The 14432-nt window shown below is 42.8% G+C and overlaps 2 protein-coding genes across 11 annotated transcripts in view; both read right to left on the bottom strand.

Annotated features, from left to right (window-relative positions):
* The window catches only part of dner (delta/notch-like EGF repeat containing), a 64640-nt gene extending 62440 nt beyond the window's left edge, over nt 1-2200 (bottom strand). Inside the window, exon 1 of the mRNA XM_061046304.1 lies at nt 1699-2200. Coding sequence (XP_060902287.1) covers nt 1699-2031 — 333 coding nt within the window. The 5' untranslated portion in view covers nt 2032-2200. The remainder of the gene's footprint in view (nt 1-1698) is intronic.
* A 2125-nt stretch (nt 2201-4325) lies between these two features.
* The window catches only part of trip12 (thyroid hormone receptor interactor 12), a 30951-nt gene continuing 20844 nt past the window's right edge, over nt 4326-14432 (bottom strand). For 6 of the 10 annotated variants that reach the window (XM_061046312.1, XM_061046311.1, XM_061046309.1 and 3 more), the window contains 22 exons: nt 13923-14130; nt 13531-13631; nt 13119-13293; nt 12858-12999; nt 12424-12615; nt 12154-12305; nt 11906-12063; nt 11689-11762; nt 11365-11564; nt 10041-10168; nt 9710-9861; nt 9301-9443; nt 9014-9170; nt 8725-8823; nt 8472-8586; nt 8131-8285; nt 7786-7986; nt 7180-7344; nt 6976-7089; nt 6603-6697; nt 6201-6304; nt 4326-5850 (listed from right to left, as the gene is read on the bottom strand). In XM_061046312.1, the coding sequence (XP_060902295.1) occupies nt 5654-5850; nt 6201-6304; nt 6603-6697; nt 6976-7089; nt 7180-7344; nt 7786-7986; nt 8131-8285; nt 8472-8586; nt 8725-8823; nt 9014-9170; nt 9301-9443; nt 9710-9861; nt 10041-10168; nt 11365-11564; nt 11689-11762; nt 11906-12063; nt 12154-12305; nt 12424-12615; nt 12858-12999; nt 13119-13293; nt 13531-13631; nt 13923-14130 (3227 nt within the window). In that variant the 3' untranslated portion in view covers nt 4326-5653. The remainder of the gene's footprint in view (nt 5851-6200; nt 6305-6602; nt 6698-6975; nt 7090-7179; nt 7345-7785; nt 7987-8130; nt 8286-8471; nt 8587-8724; nt 8824-9013; nt 9171-9300; nt 9444-9709; nt 9862-10040; nt 10169-11364; nt 11565-11688; nt 11763-11905; nt 12064-12153; nt 12306-12423; nt 12616-12857; nt 13000-13118; nt 13294-13530; nt 13632-13922; nt 14131-14432) is intronic. The other 4 variants (XM_061046314.1, XM_061046313.1, XM_061046308.1 and 1 more) reach the window with 1 other exon arrangement.

The raw sequence follows: 14432 nt of genomic DNA on the forward strand, positions 1-14432 counted from the left end.
GCCTAGCTGCACAGTGAGCCTATTGCTAAAGAGGCTCTGCCACAGTTCATTTATCGTAAAGCTCAAATGAATTCTATGCAATCTAGCAGAAGAGCAGGTTTATGTGGAGATCAATAAAGTGCTAAATTAAAAGAAAAGAGGGCCGCTTCACTGCTTCAAATGTCCTTGGAGGGATAGAAGTGTAAAAAGGAGGACGAAGAAATGTGTAGAGGTCAAGTTCAGGGACGTTTATCTCTATGAGACATCATCATTGACCTTTCTTGAACACAATCAATCATTTAAATCATCTCCCAAAGAAGTATAAAACCCAATCTAAAGATTTAATACAACTGTTCAAATATGTTCACGTCTTATGAGATAATAACTGCAGTATTCAGGCACTTTTTCGAGGCACTGCGCTGGAAATTTAGGGGCTCTTGATCTTAAATTTGGCTGTGAAGAGCACAGACACACCTGGGAGTCAGAATGAGTTGAGAGGAAAATTTTAAATGTGCAGTCCAATCTAAATTTTGCAAAGTAGAAGATAGGTAGAAAGGTAGAAGTAGTCGAAAGCCATAACAATTCACTTGATTTCGGACAGGATAGATCGGGGGCTTATCAAAGCATAAGTACAAAAATTTGCCTGTAAATATTTTGATGTTCAAAGAGACAGGTAACATTGGTCAGGAAGTTTCTTCACCATGATGGAGGCTAGTTACTTTAAGAATAAGAGATGTGGAGCCTCCAACAGAACAACATGTTTCTTATTCATGACTGTCCAGATGTTTCCACTAATGAATGCAGATTTCCTTTGGCCCAATCATCAGAATCTCAGATGTTATCAGATTCTCACACATTTGAGGTTTTTTTGTCTCAGAACACTAGACGAAGGACTCACAATCATAGATATAAATATTGAACACTTCGTACTCCTTTTGGATTCTTCAGATGTGTAATTCTTAACTTTAGAACATGTCATCATAACACATAGTGAAAAGTGATGTGTCAAAAATACCTAAAAACTCACACAGTACATGATCACACACACACACACACACACACACACACACACACACACACACACACACACACACACAAAAACCACACAAGCACACATCCATAGTCTTCGCTCACATCTCACTGCTGCCGCTCTCCCCTCCTGTTGCCACAGCAACGCAGCACTTGTCTCCGATGTCTCATTGACAGCACATGATCCCTTTAAGAAGAATCACATCCAACAGTAGGGAGCAAACACACACACACACACACACACACACACACACACACACACCATCAGCTACTGTATGGAAACAGATAAGCTGCATGGTTTCTCAAACACATCATCCAGAGCGAGCTGTTTGTTTAAACATCATGAAGACGACAGATAGGAGGAGTGACATCTCATCTGAAAAACTTACTCTTAAACGCTCGTCACAAGACAAAAAGAAACACCTCAAACATTCCTTTCAGAATCAAAAACTGTTACCCGTTTTCCGACTTGCATATTAAAGAACACAACAAAAACCAGACTCCTCTGTATGCTGCAGTTATGCCTGATGAACCTGAACAACAGAGGAAAATGCAAACAACCATTTTATCTACTCTCAGTCTTCTGCTCACTCAAGCAAAATCTAAGGACTAAGATCAGATACGAGCAAAGGCTTCTCACACAAAAACGTAAAAAAACCCAGAAGATGAAGTAGTAAAACATGTCCTTACCTCACAGTTCTGTCCGGTGAAGCCCTGGCTGCAGGTGCAGGTGTACTCCCAGGTGTCCTCTGGCCTGCCGGCAGAGGGGAGGGCCAGGCAGAAGCCCCCGTTAAGGCAGGGTCTCCCTTCACAGGGGTCCTGACGAGGGTTGGTCTGGGTCGGGGTGGGCTCAGCTGGGGCTGGGGTGTCCGGTGCCAGCTGGAAGGGAGAGGGGACGGCCCCGATACTGCTGCTGCTGCTGCTGCTGAGGAACAGCAGGAGAAGGAGAAGCAGGGACGGTGTGAAGCTCCGTGCGACAGTCTGCGTGGGATCACACGCACTCAACCTCATCCTGACCCTCATACTCAGATTATTCTCCTTCTCTTTTCTGTATTGTTAATGTGCGAGTCTTTCTTCTTCCTTCCTCAGAGCTCAGGGAGCCGCCGCTCGTACAGCAGCTGAGGTGAGTGTGTGTGTGTGTGTGTTTGAGAGAGAGAGAGAGAGAGGAGAGCTGTATGCAGGCAGAACGACTGAGAGCAGACTGGCTGAAGGTAAGGATGCTGGAGAAGGGGAGGGTGCTCTAATGTCTCCGAGTCACAGTGACGGTGAACGCTGACGACACTCCCCCCCCCCCCTCTCCATACACACACCCTCCAACAGGCACCTTCTCACACACACACTCCCATTCTCTTTCCCTGGCTTTTCTCACTCACACGTACACATAGTGCGGAGAAGGAGAGCACCTCTCCACCCTCCTCATTAGGAGTCTCATCATCAATAACCTCTCCTTGGAGCCAAGCTTTACAGGAGGGAGGGAAGGGGGGGGGGGGGGGGGGTGGGGGTGAAGTCTGTGAAGAAAGAGGAAGAATAGGAGGTGTTGGGGAGGTGTTTGGTGGAGAATATCCTCATCAGCTTTGCTATAAGATTAGCTGTTTCCCAATGATAACAGGCGCTGTTACCACAGGGGAGGTGATGCGCTCCCAAGTCTGAAAAACAAGCAGACTCATGCTGGTGTACAAAATGATTCAGAATACTTAACACAGTGAGTACATGGATGCGGCTGTCATACACTTCAAAGTTGATGTGCTTTTTCTAGGAGGCACAACATCTTAGATCTTCTTAGAAATCCTGCAGTGGGTAGCCATCGAGTATTTATTTAGCTTTTCAACAAATCACAGCTCAGTGGTTTATCAAGGACACTCAACCTAAAAAAGGGGCAGTACACTGATTTTACATTTTACATGAACTGGTCACTAGTACTGGTAACTTCACATATTCAGGATAAGGCCTTGTGATTACACCTTTAAATAACGAACTGGAACATAGAAGCCCTCAATGCATGAGATGAGGGATTAATTAGGTGTCCCTTTTTCTGCACAAATTTGACCTGAAATAAACATGAAACACTCTTTCGGTGGAGGAAACATACTGTACGTTCTTTCATGTGGGCTGCCTTAAGGTCATTCAAGCTTCAATAAAACATGGGATTCTTTTATTTTAGGGAAACACAAGAATGGCGGACTTTGTCCCTAATCTCTTACATTTGTGGCATGTTTGAAGCTGATCTTATAAACCTGACCGTTCTATTAAAAGGAACTTCAAAATGTCATGGCCAATCATTAAGACCAGGCACTGAAAATCAGGACATTGTCTCTGAAAAGCTCCAAAGTTTTACTTAAAGGTGGGATCTGAACTGAAATTCCCTTTGATTATGACATAGTGTATCATTGACATCCTGAGAGGACAGCCATACATTTTACTCACTCCCTTTTCCCCTGTTAACGAGAGATTTTCAAATTGTTTTTTTCTAGATTTCGACTTATCTCACTGATTCATTTAAAAGCTTGTTTTCTTATGATGGTCAGATCATTTTCAGGCGATCTAGAAATCAAAACAATAAGCTGGTCACTGTGATGGACGGATAACGGCATACCATGCTGCCATTGCCCACACCTGTGAGGTAAGTTAAGTCAATATCAGTGTTTGTTTTGTGTTTTTATGACTCTGCGGACGAAGACACATAAGATGAGATCTCTAGAAAACAACAAGAAATGACTTCATCAAGGAAAAGGAGTAAATATATTTTATGGATGCATGTCTGTTTGCTTAGTGTATAACTCAAATTTAATAACTGATACATGAATTGTTTCCACCGAGAAAAGCAAACTCAGACAAAAATCCATATCCTTCATATGAAGGATCTGAGACTTTGGCCCTCCTTTGACCTACAGTTTGAGAATCCTCATGTTGTGTAAATTGCACAACCTCTAATTATTTGATGATGTAACTTCAAGATTCAAAGAGGGCTGTTTTTCAGTTTGATCTTTATCAAACCCCTGGAGGTTGTTTGTGAGATATCGGCTTTGAACTCCTGCCTCAACTTTCCTCATTTCCATAATGACTCCTTCTATGGTGCAGTGAATCTGTCAGTCGACTCCCCTGAAGTCAGCTTGAAGCAGAGGAACACAACATGTAGGGAGACATTTGGTGCATCCGCTAAACTCAGCAGGTTTTCTGTCATTTACAATGAGAGGGTAACGAATGATTCAGCCACTCTCACAGAGGACATACGTTCATAGCATAGTAATAGTTAGTGACAGCATGAGAAACACAGGCAAATAGATGGAAGGATGGGTAAATAAAACAATGAACAAAGATGAGTCAAACAGTTACTTTATTTATGTTCAGGTAAAAACATGAACCTGATGCAGTAAATTATTGCAGATCTTAGAAACCAGCACATGAACGATTGGGCCAGGAGAACATACAGTGGCGCCCTCCCCTGGCCTTAGACTGCAGGTGCACACCACGGTTTGTTCCAAGCCAGCAGTGCAAAGAAAAAATAATAATAATCAACTACAGCAAGAAATAAAGACAATATAGAAAATTAAAAAAAAAAAAAAAAAAAAAAAAAAAAGTAAAGCAGACATTCTCACCTCAAACAGGGTGTGAAACTGCATATAAACTTTATTCCATAAATGAACTTGAAATGCTATCTGGCCATGAAACGATAAAATGCGACCAGCCATATTTTGTGCCCAGCTACATTATGTGTTGAGGGTTGCTCAGAGCTTGGTCTACCAAGATAACCCTACACATCAGGTAGGGCCCAACAGAAAGACACTAAACTCTATCAAAAGAAGAGCAAAACAAATTTACCTGATCAACACATTGGTTACAACTCTTCGTTTGAGCTGAAGCTCTCTAGAATAAAGGAGGCCAGAACACAATCTCAACTCGGGTAGAGGGGTGGAAAAAAAAAAGAAAAGAAAGAAGATAATATGCGCTCATCACTACCCGCATTCAACCAACTGCAACTCTCGTTTCCACAACTTGAAGCAAAAAGACACACAGGGGGGAAGAAAAGCCGAACCAAAATGCAACACACAAACTGGGGCCAATATAATACAGAAGAAAATGCAAACAGACGAACTGAGGGGCAGAGACATGAGAACTAAGAGCTATTCTATCAAATGTGTAGAATGAGCAAAGTCTGCAAATTTGTCTGTACAAATGATCTTTGGAGCTAAAGTAAACCTAGCTTGCTCGATGGACCCCACCCCCCTCCCTCCCTCCCTCCCAGCCCAGTCCTCCCCTACACCCAGTGACGCTGTCCACCACTCTGGAGAGGAGACGTCCCTTTTTTAAATATCACATAGCAATGCAATTTAAAATGTCACCCAGATGTTTTCATCTTTTTTTAACATTACTCAACTACTGATATAAGTTTGACTCTCTCTTTTTTTTAATATTTTAAGTTCTGTGAGTCATGGAACACCCTTCCATTTTTTGTTTTTTTTTTATACTTTTTTGAGAGACAGGGGCAGCAAATATATATTTAAAGTCTTAATTTTTCTGCAAGCTGCTTTCTCTAACAAGAAGGCTGTACATGAGCCTTAATGTATGTGATTACAAAAAAACTAAGAAGGAAGTCATGATTTCATCAGTCGCTGTAGAAGGCATTTTAATGTGAGATGTGGAGAGATCAGGAAAGGTGGAAGGACTGCTGGCCCTCGCGGGCCGCAATCAACAGTTTCTCTCGCATGGTCTCTATGCTGGAGTAGTCAGGCAGCTTCAGGTAGTTGACACAGGTCATGACTGAGGGGAGAAAGTCGTCCGGGTTCTCTGTTGACTCGAAGGTCTTCCTCACAATAGTCAGAGGGGGATTGAGGCTCCGGAAACCTGAGAGAAAACACAAGGTGTCAGGCAGACATATAGAACACTATTTTTGTTTCAGATAAATATTTCAGGCATGTTACTGGTATAGGACAAAATGCATGAAAATATTGAGAGCACAGATCAGAGCATAGCAGATATCAACATTTTAACTCCACAAACAAATAACCTAATTTAAATGTAACAACACCTGCATCCTAAGTTCATCTGTTTAATATTCATAAAAGTCACATCCATTAAATCTCTAACTTGGTTTATAGATGATCATAAGTCAAGGATCTTCTGTGTGTCTCCTGCTTTTTAGTAATGTTTCCATATGACCGTCTTTGATGGGTCGTTTAAATGAGATGACTCACCTCCAACAGGCAGTCTGGGGCTCCCTGTGACAAACTGAAGGAAGAGTCTCTGCTGCTCAGCATCGAAGCTGCTCAACACCTCAAACAGGAACCGCACGGCACGGCTGCAAAGACACAAGATAGAATGAGCATCAAATGTGTTCAACTTTTACTTACATCTACATAGTGTCATGTATTTCATTTGACTGCACACTGAATTAAACTGAATTTTTGATGGTGGGTAAGTTGGTGGTGAAATGAAGCCTTAAAGCCCCAGCACTTCACAGAAGGTAACTAGATGGTCACTAAGACTCAGTGCAGGTCACCGCTTGACTAAAGCTACATGACTTTAGAGTCTATGAGCGTCTCTGTAGTAATTAGTAAGATGACCTTTCCCTTTCTGTCATGGTCTGACCTACTCACCTGTCATGTGTGTAGCCGTGGTCCGGTCGACAGCACTCCATCAGCGTCTTGACGTCCCACGTCTCTGATTTACTGCCACACAGCAACTGATCCAGCTGCAGCAGGGAGGACAGATGAAACAAGATTCAGGAAGAGAACAAAAGGGACACTCATAATTCATTGTCTACGAGTTGGACGAATACATAATCAGACATTTAAAGGAACAGGCAAACTTAAAAAAAATGTATGTGGTTAAATTCTACTGGTTTGTAGACACATTTATTTGAATTTAGAATGACTGGTTCAGAGTAAATGTAGCTGCTGATACTTTTATTGAATGCATCGTACTGTAAAAAGACAGGATTGAGTGAAAAGAATCAGGAAACGGGCTTACCTCCTCTGGATAGAAATACTGCAGGTGATGCAGGGGGAAGACCGACTCGAAGCCTTCCCTAAAGGACTCAAACTGTCTGGATACTCCTTCATTCAGAGTCCAGTACACCACCAGCTGGAGGAAGACAAAAAGAAAAAGTTCACCTTAAGAGCAACCCCACATACACAGACGTATGTTATGAAACAGAAAACAGGTTTTACATACCCTGAGGTACTCCTCCAGGTTGTAGATTGTGACTGGGACGTCTTTGCCGCCCTTTTTCAGCTCAATGTTTGGGAATCCTGGGAGGGTGAAGTCCAAGCCCAGGTCCTCCACTGAGCAGCCGTTCATGTTCAGGCTCTCTAATGCTTGCTGTAGAGTTTCCCTCGTCTGTTACAGAAAAAAACAATTGATATCATAAGCCCTATCCAGACAGCCGTTTCAAAGCGCGATATTTATGTTTCTACTTCAATCTGAATGTTGCAGAGGAAAATTGAGGGGACAAAGTGATCCCCCCTCTGTACTATCTACGGAGGTAGTAACAGAGAAATCATTGGATCAGCAGGGGAGCACAGCGCTGTGTGTGTGTACATGTCTGACTGTGTGTGTACGTGGAGCTCCCGCTGTGCCGTGCTTCCGCAATGCCGGAATGCAATGTGAATTTACAGACTGGGACAGGAATAAAACATTATCCTGGAATCAATATGAATGTACAAAGACGTAATAACAGCTGAGCTTAATCACAGCACTTGTATGGAAACATTCTGAAAAGAGCAATAGAGACAAGTGGAGAAACAGTGAAGGAGACGTGCTATTCAAGTGACAAATTACCCCAGGAACATGGATGTCCCCTGTGCTGTGCTTCACCTGTGATCGGTCCTGTTCCAGCCTCTTCTTCTGGCGGATTATGTCTTCCAGGTGCTGGATGGACTTGGCCACACCGGGGTCAATGTTCACCAGGTCGTGGGAGCTTATAGACATCTCATGCCGTAGCATCCACTTATAAAATGGTAGGCCCAGGGGCAGGTCCAGCTGGGAAAGGAGCAGGAGAAAGTGGTTAAAAAAATAATCAGGAAATGAAAATGTTTTCTCTTAATAACATTAATTTCCTCCTGGCAGAAGAGCATTAATGCTCAGCTGAACAAACGAGTGTATAAACAGAGATAATGCTGTTACCAGTCTGAAGTCCATAATGGCTTTGGCCATAAGCTTTCCTAAGAAACGGAACTTCATTTTGATTTTGGCTATGTGTGCTGGTTTGGTTGTCCTGCCGAAGGGAACAGCAAACAGTCCTCTGGAGCTGAACATGTACTTAGTTGCCTCTTGGCTTCCTGTTTGGGCAGAGACACAAGTACCATGAGAGCAAGTCAGATATATTTACTACACCATCAAACATTAATGAATTCCAACCACCATCAAAACCACATTAATTAAGGAAAAGGGATATGAGCACGAAAAGCCAACATGACGTGCTACGTTAATCGGGGGGTTTAAAGCTGAGGAGACAAATGTGGTACCTTTAGGGTTGGCCAGTGTGACCTCTTCACCCCTCCACAGGCCGAGGTCGGCCCGCTGGAGCTCCTGAGACACCAGAGCGTAAAACTCAAGAGTGGGGCCAAGACCCGTGCCCACCTGATGAAAGGTAAAAAAAGAACAATAGATTTGTAGCATGATTATGTTTTAAGATCATGACCTGCACTAATAAACAAATACAGATTGATTGAAGATTGATTGATTGCAGATGAAGATGCATTAAAAAGCTCAAAGTACCTCGTTCTCGTACTGAATCTCCAACATTGCCCTGGAGCTGCCGAGGTCTTGCATCACAGACTCGGCCTGTTTTAGCAGCTCATCGCGGTTTATCGTCCTCTGAAAGAAGGAGAAAGGAAAGAAAATAATGGATGAAAAATAAGTTTAATCGAGATTAAATGTTATCTGAATGTAAACACAAAAAGAAAGAGAAGATTAAATATTGTTTCAAATTCCAGTCAAATTGAAGCTGATGACAGATTTACTGACGACTATGTATACTCTAGTTTAACATGGCAACATGCTGCACCTTCTTCCTGTCGAGACGTGGTGCGACTCTGCTGTCCTGAGAATCTGATTGGTTGATCTCTGGGTTTGTATCCAGCAGGCGTTGCATGGCTCTGTCGCGATCAAAGGCAGTTACATAAAATAACATTTGCCGGGTGTCAAAGGGGAAGAAGAAGGGGCTGCAGAGAGAGAGAGAAAATCACGTGAGAACCAAACCATACTTTTCAAAGATACCAACCGCAGTATGGATGTTTTAGTATACAGGTTGGATTCTTGTTCCTCTTTAAGCTAAAAGTATGAAACACTTACCAGGTCTTTCCAAGCTCAATGAGCCAAGTGGGAATGTTCCCTGTCATGATGACCAGCGGGTCTTGCAGCTGACGATTAGCTTTGGCTGTCAGCTTACTGTTTATAAACTCACTGTTGGGGATTATTTCCTTACACACAGCATTCTGCAAAACAGACAAAATATGTTAATTCTTTAGTTAATGTCATGAAACTATAAACTAAACTGATTGCATGTAGGCCTTGAACAATGCATTGAGAGGAAGCTTTAGATCAGGATGACTTTTTTTCATACAATTACTGAAGCCATTTTAAAGTCCATGATTTCAGTTTTCAAGAGAGTCCATAACTTTAGCTGTGAAGTCAGAGATGAAGAAATCTTTGACAGAAACAAACTTTCTCTCTCGTGTTACGCTTAAGGAAAGACACTTACTTCGTACAAGTAGAACCAGTATCTACTGATGGAGTGCATGACTCTCAGCAGCAGGTTGACCTCCAAAGAGGGGTCATCAAAGGTTATAGTCTCCGGTGGCTCCGAAGTGAGGTATGTCTCTAAGGGATTGAGGACACTGGGACACACACCATCTGGAAGGGAGTGAACAGGGGGTGTAATGAGGAGGACTGAACAGATTCCGATGGTAAAATAGCCACACAAGGACAACTTGTACCCTTACTGCAACAGCTGCTGTGTAACAGATACATGTGTACAACTCATTTAAGTTTGAGGAAGCATTCGTTCTAAGAAATTTAAAAAAAATTCCCACCATGCCACAGCTCGTCCTGCTTCTTGGCGTTGCGAGGTGAGGTTTTGGTGGGAGCGGTCTGGGCTCTGCCCCTCTTTCCTCCCACAGCGTCTTTGCTGCCTTCCTCGTCCTCTCTCACAGGCTTATACCTGCCAGAAAACAAGACACCACATTAGAGTTGTGCATCCTCACTGGTCTCACGATTCCATTACGATTATCCAGTCAAAGATTCGATTCGACATCACGATGCATCCTCAATTTTCTATATTACTACACATGGCTACTTTTTCTTAAACAGACACAAACGGTCAGAAATATGAACTAATTTTGTATGAAGTGCTTTAGACCGCAATGTCCTTCTCAATATAAGTTCAAATAAATAAATTATTATGAGCTTTGTTCAGGGTTAGTTTCGTTTCTGTCCTTTTTATTTCAGACGAGAAGTTGCTACTAACATTCAATTTCCTTATATGAATGTTTCACATTAAAAGCACTATAACTACAGATAGGCCAGGGGCTTTTATTGTGAAGAACTTGTTGGAAATAGAATGTATTTATCGTGTATCGAACGCAGCTTTAGCAGAGGTGTACTTATTAGTGGTGATTCTCGATGAAAATTCAACTGTGTTTACAGCCGCTCTTGATCATGAATCATGGCCACAGCCCCCTTCTTTTAGTTATCCTGGACTTAAGACAGCGAGGCATCAGTTTAAACACACCTTAAGCGGTTATGAAGATGCTAACCCGTGCTGCGGTCGGCTAAAGAGACACAGAGTCATGCCGTTTCAGGCTGCAGCGGAGCACTGTGGTCTGAGCATACAGGACCAACTGCCTCTGCTCATACAGTCAGCAAGCACAGGACTGGGACTCAATTTACGTTGTTTTGTCACAAATCCCTCTGTTAGCCTACGTTACTTTCCTTTAATCCCCACAGTGGCCAATATGCAAAACAAACTCACTCAAAGCTGCGCTAAATAACCGCATTTATCGGTTAGCAGATGCTTTTTTCCAACCCTCTTCAGCATGGATTACGTCCTGTCCCTGCATCGATGCATTAATCTTCAAGTCTGCATCGCGATGCAATTAAATTATTATTTTCAACACCCCTACACCACATTGTCTCTGTACGAGTGCTTGATGTCCATCACCTGGTAAACCAGGAGCAATGCTTCTTTTCCCTCGTGACAAAATGAACCTTTAAATGTGGATAAAGTTTCTTAACTGACCCTTCATAGATGAACTTATGAGATTCAACAATGAAAAAGTCAGTGAAGGTGAAAGCAGAACATAAAAAAAGAGAACTATTCTGTGTACATAAGGTTTAGAAAAAGATGTGGATTTTTACCAAATTGTGTGCGTTTTGGTCCAGATGCCAGCTCGCCCAAGTGGGTTTGCCTCATCATCTGTCGACTCCCTTTCCTCTTCTGCCTGAAGGCTGTACTGCCGCACAGCCTGGTATACCGTCATGTTGTACGGTAGCAGGTGGTCACCAATGTAGAACTGTAGTCTGTGACGCACACTGCCAGAATTCAAGAACTGTGCCGCCTGGGTAAACAAAACATACAGTATGAGTATTACATGTACAGTTTATTGATATTGAGTGACAACGGGGCAGAAGTATGTACAGATTCAAAGATGAGGATTATCTGGCATGATTGAAATGACATACCAGTGATTCATCTATTTCATCATCTGAACCGTCATCGTCACTGTCTTCATCCTCCTCTCGGATTCGGCCGTACCCTTGAAAGTCAAGATTTAATGTTAATGTCACAGCAAAATAGAGAAACACTGAACAGCCCTGATGTAAATCTTCATTTAACAGGAGCTGCTGGTGGTCCCATCTTTATTAAAAGAGGCCCATCATTTGTTTAACAGTCCCTCACCTCTGACAACAAGATATCTCTCGATGGCTTGCACGAGGGCCAGGGGGTCTATCTTCACAGGGCCGCCTTTCCACTGTTTAACATTAGTGCAATCTGGGTGTCTCTGCAGCTGACACTTGAGCTGGTGCGTGTTGAAGAACTTCAGTGCCTGAGAGCCCCTGAAGAGACAAATTGGTTCAGTTAAGTGTTAGGAAATATATTCAAAAAAACATGTCTATGGTCATTTTTATCAATATGAACCTACTGACCTGCTGCCATTGCCATTACCACTGGGGAAATCATGCACTTTGACAGGAAACTGCTCCATTTGGCTGAGACAGCTGTTCATTTTGTGCACCAGTGCCAGGTAAGGTCCATTCTCTGCTGGGTCCAGACGCCCCACGGGCTCCACTCCTGGAACCTTCAGACCAAAGGGTATAAAAAAAAAAAAAAGAAGGTTAAATTCTGAAAATGCTCAACTTCCAAAGATTGTAACTATTTGAAAATGTCATGTAAAATAACATGTTTGAGTCCCTCACCGGACAGCCAGCGAACACGTGGAGGAACCTCTTGAGCCGCACATCCCGGGTGAGCAAGTCCCGGTCGCTGTGGGAGGTCAGGTATAACAGAAGCTGCTTGACCAGCCCACTGTGCTGTATCTCAAATGACGACACATCAGATTCTGATACAATACTGGAGATCTCCACCAAGCACTCCATACCACCGTCCACCTGGGATATTGGAACAAGATAAACCATCAGAGAAAGGTCGCAGTGCTGGGAGTTACATCACTAAAATGTTTGCTGAACCCAGCTTATCTAACTCATTTGTTTTCTCTATTTGTCTCTCTTTTATTTACCAAACTGTAACTCTTATCAATTACAAACTCAACTTTAAGGAACACCTCTTAAATGAGTCCAGAAGTTTTTAATTTGAAGATAGGTGTTCAGTAATATTGAATGGTAAGTTTTACCTGCAGGTTCAGCTGCTCAGTGGCTGTGCAAAGTCTCTGGAGTACATTCAGTGCAGGGTTGCTTCCGTCCACAGTTTCAGAGTTGAAGTAGCGCTCCACAAACTTACTTGCCTGTTCTTTGATCCAGGCCTTAATTTTGTCTCTAAAAATGAGTAACAGAAAAAAAAGGTACCACTGATTACAAACAGTAGCTACTACATTCACACCACAGCAAGTAACTGACCAGTGTGCTTCTGACTCTCAACATCAATCACACTGTACCTGTTATTTGATATCGAGTCCTTGGGAGGTGCCCTCGCCAGGCCGCTCACTCCGGCTGTGCGTGAGGGTTCTGAGTTGGCGTTGTTTGTCTGGGCACCCAGTTTGCCCCAAGTTTTGGGATTAAGACTGGCCAAGAAGGAAGATTTTGGTGACTGGGTACTGGTAGGGCTCTTGGCTATAAAGAACAAAAGAGGTAGGTTAGTACAATAACCTGTGAGCTTAGAACAGATCCAAGACCACAAAGAGCCATTTCAACTCATGACAGTACAGAAGTGCTTCAAGCTAACAAGAAGAGAGATATTAATGCTGAACAATTCCCTTTACCAAATATAACAGAATGCAATATTGGATCTGCTGCTAGACTTGTGTGAACACTGGAGATAATACTTTTGATTGTAACACCGTAACTCACCCTGATTGTCTCCTTTATCATCATCTCTTGGGGGAGAGTATTTGGGCCTTCTGGGCCCTCTTTTAGGTAGCCGCTTCCTCTTTAGGACATCACTCAACCGCCTTGTTGGAGTAAGAAATAATAATTAATATGCTGCTTGGCAAAGAAATACAACATAAAAACAATTAACATACATAAATCAAAGTACCTAAATGAGCAGTCAAAAAAAATGTCTAGTATGTTTTGCTCTTTAGTTTCTAGTTTCTATAGAGTTTGTGAAGCAAACTGTCAGAAGGTCAGAATTAGCTCCATCAGTTTTTAGATGGTTCAACACAGAGAGGCGACCGTGGTTTGCTTTCTTAGCACAGTTTCAGCATGACATTTTGCCCAGCATTACAAGGCCCCACACTTACCCCTGTGGGCTGAGGTCCAGGGAGTCATCCATGCTGTGCTGGAAGCTGGGTGAGCCCAGATCAGGAGTTGCATTATTAGCAGATGTGGTGGATGCAGTGCTGATGGTGGTGGTGCAAAGACTGGCTGTACCACTAGGGCAAGCCTTTGGGGGACTAGTGACCAGAAAGCTCTCAGCCTCGGAGAGGTTCTTCACCTGGTGCATCACACCTTGAAAACAGGGCGGAAACAGACATCGCAAATTACAGGGATGTGATTGGCAACAGACGAAAATGCAGGACAAATAAACGCTCCAAAAATAAAATAAAAAGTCACAAATGTTTAAAAGCACAAAAACTGTGCCAAAAAGTTTAGTAGAAATATTTATTTTCCTTCAGCAATAACCTTATGGTTTTCGCCATCATATATTCAAATAGTTGCTGTTTAACATGCAGTGCTCTCTGTAAGGAAATGACCCTTAGAAGACGGCCTAGCTCATCAAGACGGGTCATCTTCCAAGCGTGTTTGTCCTG

The sequence above is a fragment of the Labrus mixtus genome, chromosome 9 (genome assembly GCF_963584025.1).
Source record: "Labrus mixtus chromosome 9, fLabMix1.1, whole genome shotgun sequence".
NCBI classification, from domain to species: Eukaryota; Metazoa; Chordata; class Actinopteri; order Labriformes; family Labridae; genus Labrus; species Labrus mixtus.